Source organism: Entelurus aequoreus, linkage group LG05 (genome assembly GCF_033978785.1).
Source record: "Entelurus aequoreus isolate RoL-2023_Sb linkage group LG05, RoL_Eaeq_v1.1, whole genome shotgun sequence".
NCBI lineage: Eukaryota > Metazoa > Chordata > Actinopteri > Syngnathiformes > Syngnathidae > Entelurus > Entelurus aequoreus.
Window position 1 is genome coordinate 5,685,743 of NC_084735.1, and position 9,110 is coordinate 5,694,852.

At 40.1% G+C, this 9,110-nt stretch overlaps 1 protein-coding gene across 1 annotated transcript; it reads left to right on the top strand.

Moving 5' to 3' along the window:
- Positions 1-229: 229 nt before the first annotated feature.
- On the top strand, positions 230-2,246 carry LOC133650058 (uncharacterized). The gene is made up of 3 exons (XM_062046852.1): positions 230-752; positions 1,138-1,467; positions 1,653-2,246. Exons 1-3 carry the CDS (start codon positions 650-652, stop codon positions 2,120-2,122), a joined length of 903 nt encoding a protein of 300 aa, XP_061902836.1. The 5' UTR covers positions 230-649; the 3' UTR covers positions 2,123-2,246.
- The last annotated feature ends 6,864 nt before the right edge of the window (positions 2,247-9,110 follow it).

The following is a 9,110-nucleotide window of genomic DNA, read 5'->3' on the forward strand; positions in this document are numbered from 1 at the left end:
TCCTGTAAGATGTTCTGTCCTGTCTACATCGAGTTCATGAGATGCTCTACTCTTCTGCATCAAGTTCATAAGATGCTCTTTCCTGTCTGCATCGAGTTAATGAGATGCCCTACTCTTCTGCATTGAGTTCATAAAGTGGTACGTATTATTCATATGATACTATCTTGCTCCAATGTGTTTGCTGTCTGCAAATTTGTCTCTGTTCCAATTCTCTTGTGTTCAGTCCCCCCCCCCCCCCCCCCCCCCAGATGCAGGTGTCAAAATGGTATGTATTGCATGGTCTGCATGCTCTGTTGTGAATTGATTCAAGCAGGTTTAGTGTCCTAAAAGTATTTTTAAGGATCCTAAACCTCACACTGATTATACATTTAAGATCAGGGATGCAAACTAGTCAGCTTTAGGTTACGGCCCCCTTTTTTCCCCCAAATGTGGCAATGAAGTGAATTGTGTGAAATGTGGATTTGTGTCTGCCCTGGCAGCTCCCTGAGAAGTGCTGCTCTGGGAGCATTCACTATTTTCACCCTATACCGTTTGTGTTTGCATCCCTGCTTTCTTGTGTCCTGTTTTGGCAGGATCATCATAGTAATACAATATTTGCTTTTGAAGGTTCCTCTCTATCCTGGGCTTCATCATCAATATCGACACGTTGATGTCAATGGTTCCTGTGCTGCTTGAAGGACAGCGATATGTCCTGACCTACAGGTTCAGCCAGGACCACTTGGAGCTTCTCTTTAACTCCATCAGAGCATCCGGTAGGGTTCATAATTCATATTTACCAGCCGCAACACTAAGTGACACGAAGTGTCAGCAAATGCTCGTATTGTTTTCAGTTTGTCGGTCCATATGTTTTTTGTTTTTTTTTGGGAAAAATGTGGTTCTGAAGACATATACAGTATCTGGAAGTGTCACAAACTATTTTTAGTATTTAGTAAAATGTCTGTGTGTTTGTCTATCTGTTTGCAGAATTTGTCACCACTGTGATACAGTCTGAATTGTATGATGATGTCATTCAACTTAATTTATGTGGAAAGATCATTCAGGGGTGGCTAGTTCTAATTTGTCTTTTTTTTTTTAAAGCATAAAGATATATTGAATATATATGTGTAATATACTCGTATATCTTGTGTTTATTTTAAGGTGGCTGGAATAACAACCCTAATGCCAGCCAGTTCAAGTACATCTTCCGAAAGCTGATGGCCCGGTGTGGGGTTGTTAAACCAAGCAGCAAAGGCAATGTGACTGCACAGGATGACACAGAGTCCCTACCAGCTGTAGCAATGTCCTCTGCTGCCCAGTCCTACCACATCGACACATCTACAAACCTGTCAGCTGTAGATATGTCCTCTGCAGAACAAAGAGAAGATCTTCCATCCCCGTTTGCTGACATTCCTGCCCTTGTACATGACCACAGCTACCTTCCCACCCGCTTCGATGGTCTTGTGGACAACGCTCTCGTGTACATTTCAGGTAGAGGTCGACCGATAGTGTATTTTGCCTATAACCGATAGTGCCAATAGTCAAAATCTGGGGGAAAACGATGGCCAATTAATCAGACGATAGTACTAAAAAAGAAATGTCCCCCTAATTTCCCCATGCTTATTAATTATTATTATAAGTTATTATATTATTAATCGGTCTACCTCTAATTTCAGGATTTGTTGTGCGACGGACGGTGAAGAAGCTGTCCTGTGATGTCTGCCGTGCCAGCCTGGTGACGGACGCTGCATCTGCCAGTAAGGACAAGAGCTACCACCTGCTGACTCTAAGAAACAATGGAGGCCTGGTGATTCCGTCTGAAGGCACGGTGAGGGTCGTCAGGGCAGCAGAGTGGGTCATTCGCCAGGCATCAGCAGATTCCAGACGATCACAGCCCATCAAACTGCTAGAGGTCCTCTACATTGTGCGGAAGAGGATAGGTTCAGAGGATGTGTTTTTGCTCGGGGAGCACATCGGCGACACACAGTATGGCATTGACAGTCACCACCATACGCTGGTAACATTAGTTGTGTCCCTGTTTTTCAAGCTAAGGCTGCACCACATTGCAAAAATCAATACTCTGAGCTTACAGAGTGGCAACATGAGACAGAAGCTCACCAAAGCAGTCCTTTTCAAAGGGCATTAGCTCCAACTGTGTGTGCACCGTGTGTCTTATTGGTTTTGTGTTGTACTGTATTGTATTGTGTGCAGCTGGTCCTTGTCTCCAAGACAAAATAAAATAACCTTGAACCTTGAAGCCCCATCTCTCCCCACCTGCCCCTGCTTCCTACATCCCCTCCACACCACACCAAGTTGTTCTTGGGCTTTTTTCGACTACAGGAACTCAGCGCACCGTGCTGTGTAGTGGTAACGCATTTCAAAGGTTCTGGATTTGTTTCCAAATCCAGAACCTAAATACAAAACCAATCACAGACCTTCATGGGTTTCTAGAAAGTTTCAGGTTATGGAAGGTATTGGTTAGGAATGGGACGATATGAAGATTTAATGTCAAAATATTTGTGATAAATGAGACAGAACTGGCCAGGACCTACTGTCTGTGAGATAATTTTATGTTGGTTTGGTTCTTCTGATAAAGGTGTGAATATCTATGCTATTGTCATTAGTTGTGTCCCTGTCATTCAAGCTAAGGCATTGCTAAATTAACAACTCTTAGCTTACAGAGTGGCAACATGAGACAGATTTTTATATATAAAATGTAAATATATTTAAATTTTAAAATGTATTATAAAATAACATAAATATTAACAATATAATAAAATAAATGGAATTGTATTTATTTATTTATATATATATATTTTTTTTTTTATATATAAAAAATATCTCGGTAAATGTGTAATATAAATACTGTGTGTGTGTGTGTGTGTATAGCTATTGCTTTACCTATCTGCTTAATATTATTTTCATATGAAAGTCCATTATAAGTATGCAGTATCATAACTACATCTCTGACGTTTATAACAAACCAACCCGTTTGAAAATCGGTTGAAAATTGAGCAAGCTATGGTTATTTCAATAGTACATGCACCATAGACATTCATGTTATGAGTGGGCGTGCTGCCCGACGCAAGATGGCCGCCATGTGGCAACGTCGGTCTCCATCGGCCAGCAGCGCGGGTGAGTCATCTAGCCTTTATATATGTCTATGGTGTGTAGTGTGTAGTGCTGCCACCTGCTGGTGTGTAGTGTGCAGTGCTGCCACCTGCTGGTGTGTAGTGTGCAGTGCTGCCACCTGCTGGTGTGTAGTGTGTAGTAGTGTAATGAGAGTACAAAAAGAAGAGTAAATAAATAAAGATAAGATAAATAAATGTTATTTCTCCTCATACATACAAGAGGTGTAATGACCAACAAGCACCACTAGATGGAAGCAGAAACACGTTTCAAAACGCGTGTGCTGCTTTTATTCTGAAAAACAAGTCCTGGCAACAAATGACCAGAATGATGTTTGGTGATCAGAGGACTGAGAAGATCATTTGATATTTTACTGATGTCTACTCCCCATGATACCAAGTGATTGTTGATGGTGATACCAAGTGATTGTTGATGGTGATACCAATTGATTGATTGTTGATGGTGATACCAAGGGATTGTTGATGGTGATACCAAGTGATTGTTGATGGTGATACTAAGTGATTGTTGATGGTGATACCAAGTGATTGTTGATGGTGATACCAAGTGATTGTTGATGGTGATACCAAGGGATTGTTGATGGTGATACCAAGTGATTGTTGATGGTGATACCAAGTGATTGTTGATGGTGATACCAAGGGATTGTTGATGGTGATACCAAGTGATTGTTGATGGTGATACCAATTGATTGGTTGTTGATGGTGATACCAAGGGATTGTTGATGGTGATACCAAGTGATTGTTGATGGTGATACTAAATGATTGTTGATGGTGATACCAAGTGATTGTTGATGGTGATACCAAGGGATTGTTGATGGTGATACCAAGTGATTGTTGATGGTGATACCAAGTGATTGTTGATGGTGATACCAGGGGATTGTTGATGGTGATACCAAGTGATTGTTGATGGTGATACCAAGGGATTGTTGATGGTGATACCAAGTGATTGTTGATGGTGATAACAAGTGATTGTTGATGGTGATACCAAGGGATTGTTGATGGTGATACCAAGTGATTGTTGATGGTGATACCAAGGGATTGTTGATGGTGATACCAAGTGATTGTTGATGGTGATACCAATTGATTGATTGTTGATGGTGATACCAAGTGATTGTTGATGGTGATACCAAGTGATTGTTGATGGTGATACCAAGGGATTGTTGATGGTGATACCAAGTGATTGTTGATGGTGATACCAATTGATTGGTTGTTGATGGTGATACCAAGGGATTGTTGATGGTGATACCAAGTGATTGTTGATGGTGATACTAAATGATTGTTGATGGTGATACCAAGTGATTGTTGATGGTGATACCAAGGGATTGTTGATGGTGATACCAAGTGATTGTTGATGGTGATACCAAGTGATTGTTGATGGTGATACCAGGGGATTGTTGATGGTGATACCAAGTGATTGTTGATGGTGATACCAAGGGATTGTTGATGGTGATACCAAGTGATTGTTGATGGTGATAACAAGTGATTGTTGATGGTGATACCAAGGGATTGTTGATGGTGATACCAAGTGATTGTTGATGGTGATACCAAGGGATTGTTGATGGTGATACCAAGTGATTGTTGATGGTGATACCAATTGATTGATTGTTGATGGTGATACCAAGTGATTGTTGATGGTGATACCAAGTGATTGTTGATGGTGATACCAAGGGATTGTTGATGGTGATACCAAGTGATTGTTGATGGTGATACCAAGGGATTGTTGATGGTGATACCAAGTGATTGTTGATGGTGATACCAAGTGATTGTTGATGGTGATACCAATTGATTGATTGTTGATGGTGATACCAAGTGATTGTTGATGGTGATACTAAGTGATTGTTGATGGTGATACCAAGGGATTGTTGATGGTGATACCAAGTGATTGTTGATGGTGATAACAAGTGATTGTTGATGGTGATACCAAGGGATTGTTGATGGTGATACCAAGGGATTGTTGATGGTGATACCAAGTGATTGTTGATGGTGATACCAAGGGATTGTTGATGGTGATACCAAGTGATTGTTGATGGTGATAACAAGTGATTGTTGATGGTGATACCAAAGGATTGTTGATGGTGATACCAAGTGATTGTTGATGGTGATACCAAGGGATTGTTGATGGTGATACCAAGTGATTGTTGATGGTGATACCAAGGGATTGTTGATGGTGATACCAAGTGATTGTTGATGGTGATACCAAGTGATTGTTGATGGTGATAACAAGTGATTGTTGATGGTGATACCAAGTGATTGTTGATGGTGATACCAATTGATTGATTGTTGATGGTGATACTAAGTGATTGTTGATGGTGATACTAAGTGACTGTTGATGGTGATACCAAGTGATTGTTGATGGTGACACCAAGTGATTGTTGATGGTGATAACAAGTGATTGTTGATGGTGATACCAAGTGATTGTTGATGGTGATACCAAGGGATTGTTGATGGTGATACCAAGTGATTGTTGATGGTGATACCAAGGGATTGTTGATGGTGATACCAAGTGATTGTTGATGGTGATAACAAGTGATTGTTGATGGTGATACCAAGGGATTGTTGATGGTGATACCAAGTGATTGTTGATGGTGATACCAAGGGATTGTTGATGGTGATACCAAGTGATTGTTGATGGTGATACCAATTGATTGATTGTTGATGGTGATGCCAAGTGATTGTTGATGGTGATACCAAGTGATTGTTGATGGTGATACCAAGTGATTGTTGATGGTGATACCAAGTGATTGTTGATGGTGATACCAATTGATTGATTGTTGATGGTGATACCAAGTGATTGTTGATGGTGATACCAAGGGATTGTTGATGGTGATACCAAGTGATTGTTGATGGTGATACCAAGTGATTGTTGATGGTGATACCAAGGGATTGTTGATGGTGATACAAAGTGATTGTTGATGGTGATACCAATTGATTGATTGTTGATGGTGATACCAAGGGATTTTTGATGGTGATACCAAGTGATTGTTGATGGTGATACTAAGTGATTGTTGATGGTGATACCAAGTGATTGTTGATGGTGATACCAAGGGATTGTTGATGGTGATACCAAGTGATTGTTGATGGTGATACCAAGTGATTGTTGATGGTGATACCAAGGGATTGTTGATGGTGATACCAAGTGATTGTTGATGGTGATACCAAGTGATTGTTGATGGTGATACCAAGGGATTGTTGATGGTGATACCAAGTGATTGTTGATGGTGATACCAAGGGATTGTTGATGGTGATACCAAGTGATTGTTGATGGTGATAACAAGTGATTGTTGATGGTGATACCAAGGGATTGTTGATGGTGATACCAAGGGATTGTTGATGGTGATACCAAGTGATTGTTGATGGTGATACCAAGTGATTGTTGATGGTGATACCAAGGGATTGTTGATGGTGATACCAAGTGATTGTTGATGGTGATACCAATTGATTGATTGTTGATGGTGATACCAAGTGATTGTTGATGGTGATACTAAGTGATTGTTGATGGTGATACCAAGTGATTGTTGATGGTGATACCAAGGGATTGTTGATGGTGATACCAAGTGATTGTTGATGGTGATACCAAGGGATTGTTGATGGTGATACCAAGTGATTGTTGATGGTGATACCAATTGATTGATTGTTGATGGTGATACCAAGTGATTGTTGATGGTGATACTAAGTGATTGTTGATGGTGATACCAAGGGATTGTTGATGGTGATACCAAGTGATTGTTGATGGTGATAACAAGTGATTGTTGATGGTGATACCAAGGGATTGTTGATGGTGATACCAAGTGATTGTTGATGGTGATACCAAGGGATTGTTGATGGTGATACCAAGTGATTGTTGATGGTGATAACAAGTGATTGTTGATGGTGATACCAAGGGATTGTTGATGGTGATACCAAGTGATTGTTGATGGTGATACCAAGGGATTGTTGATGGTGATACCAAGGGATTGTTGATGGTGATACCAAGTGATTGTTGATGGTGATACCAAGTGATTGTTGATGGTGATACCAAGTGATTGTTGATGGTGATACCAATTGATTGATTGTTGATGGTGATACTAAGTGATTGTTGATGGTGATACTAAGTGATTGTTGATGGTGATACCAAGTGATTGTTGATGGTGATACCAAGTGATTGTTGATGGTGATAACAAGTGATTGTTGATGGTGATACCAATTGATTGATTGTTGATGGTGATACCAAGTGATTGTTGATGGTGATAACAAGTGATTGTTGATGGTGATACCAAGGGATTGTTGATGGTGATACCAAGTGATTGTTGATGGTGATACCAAGGGATTGTTGATGGTGATACCAAGTGATTGTTGATGGTGATACCAAGGGATTGTTGATGGTGATACCAAGTGATTGTTGATGGTGATAACAAGTGATTGTTGATGGTGATACCAAGGGATTGTTGATGGTGATACCAAGTGATTGTTGATGGTGATACCAAGGGATTGTTGATGGTGATACCAAGTGATTGTTGATGGTGATACCAAGGGATTGTTGATGGTGATACCAAGTGATTGTTGATGGTGATAACAAGTGATTGTTGATGGTGATACCAAGGGATTGTTGATGGTGATACCAAGTGATTGTTGATGGTGATACCAAGGGATTGTTGATGGTGATACCAAGTGATTGTTGATGGTGATACCAAGTGATTGTTGATGGTGATACCAAGGGATTGTTGATGGTGATACCAAGTGATTGTTGATGGTGATACCAAGTGATTGTTGATGGTGATACCAATTGATTGATTGTTGATGGTGATACCAAGTGATTGTTGATGGTGATACTAAGTGATTGTTGATGGTGATACCAAGGGATTGTTGATGGTGATACCAAGTGATTGTTGATGGTGATAACAAGTGATTGTTGATGGTGATACCAAGGGATTGTTGATGGTGATACCAAGGGATTGTTGATGGTGATACCAAGTGATTGTTGATGGTGATACCAAGGGATTGTTGATGGTGATACCAAATGATTGTTGATGGTGATAACAAGTGATTGTTGATGGTGATACCAAGGGATTGTTGATGGTGATACCAAGTGATTGTTGATGGTGATACCAAGGGATTGTTGATGGTGATACCAAGGGATTGTTGATGGTGATACCAAGTGATTGTTGATGGTGATACCAAGGGATTGTTGATGGTGATACCAAGTGATTGTTGATGGTGATAACAAGTGATTGTTGATGGTGATACCAAGTGATTGTTGATGGTGATACCAATTGATTGATTGTTGATGGTGAAACTAAGTGATTGTTGATGGTGATACTAAGTGATTGTTGATGGTGATACCAAGTGATTGTTGATGGTGATACCAAGTGATTGTTGATGGTGATAACAAGTGATTGATTGTTGATGGTGATACTAAGTGATTGTAGATGGTGATACTAAGTGATTGTTGATGGTGATACCAAGTGATTGTTGATGGTGATAACAAGTGATTGTTGATGGTGATACCAAGGGATTGTTGATGGTGATACCAAGTGATTGTTGATGGTGATACCAAGGGATTGTTGATGGTGATACCAAGTGATTGTTGATGGTGATACCAAGGGATTGTTGATGGTGATACCAAGTGATTGTTGATGGTGATAACAAGTGATTGTTGATGGTGATACCAAGGGATTGTTGATGGTGATACCAAGTGATTGTTGATGGTGATACCAAGGGATTGTTGATGGTGATACCAAGTGATTGTTGATGGTGATACCAAGGGATTGTTGATGGTGATACCAAGTGATTGTTGATGGTGATACCAAGTGATTGTTGATGGTGATACCAAGTGATTGTTGATGGTGATACCAAGTGATTGTTGATGGTGATACCAAGGGATTGTTGATGGTGATACCAAGTGATTGTTGATGGTGATACCAAGTGATTGTTGATGGTGATACCAATTGATTGATTGTTGATGGTGATACCAAGTGATTGTTGATGGTGATACCAAGTGATTGTTGATGG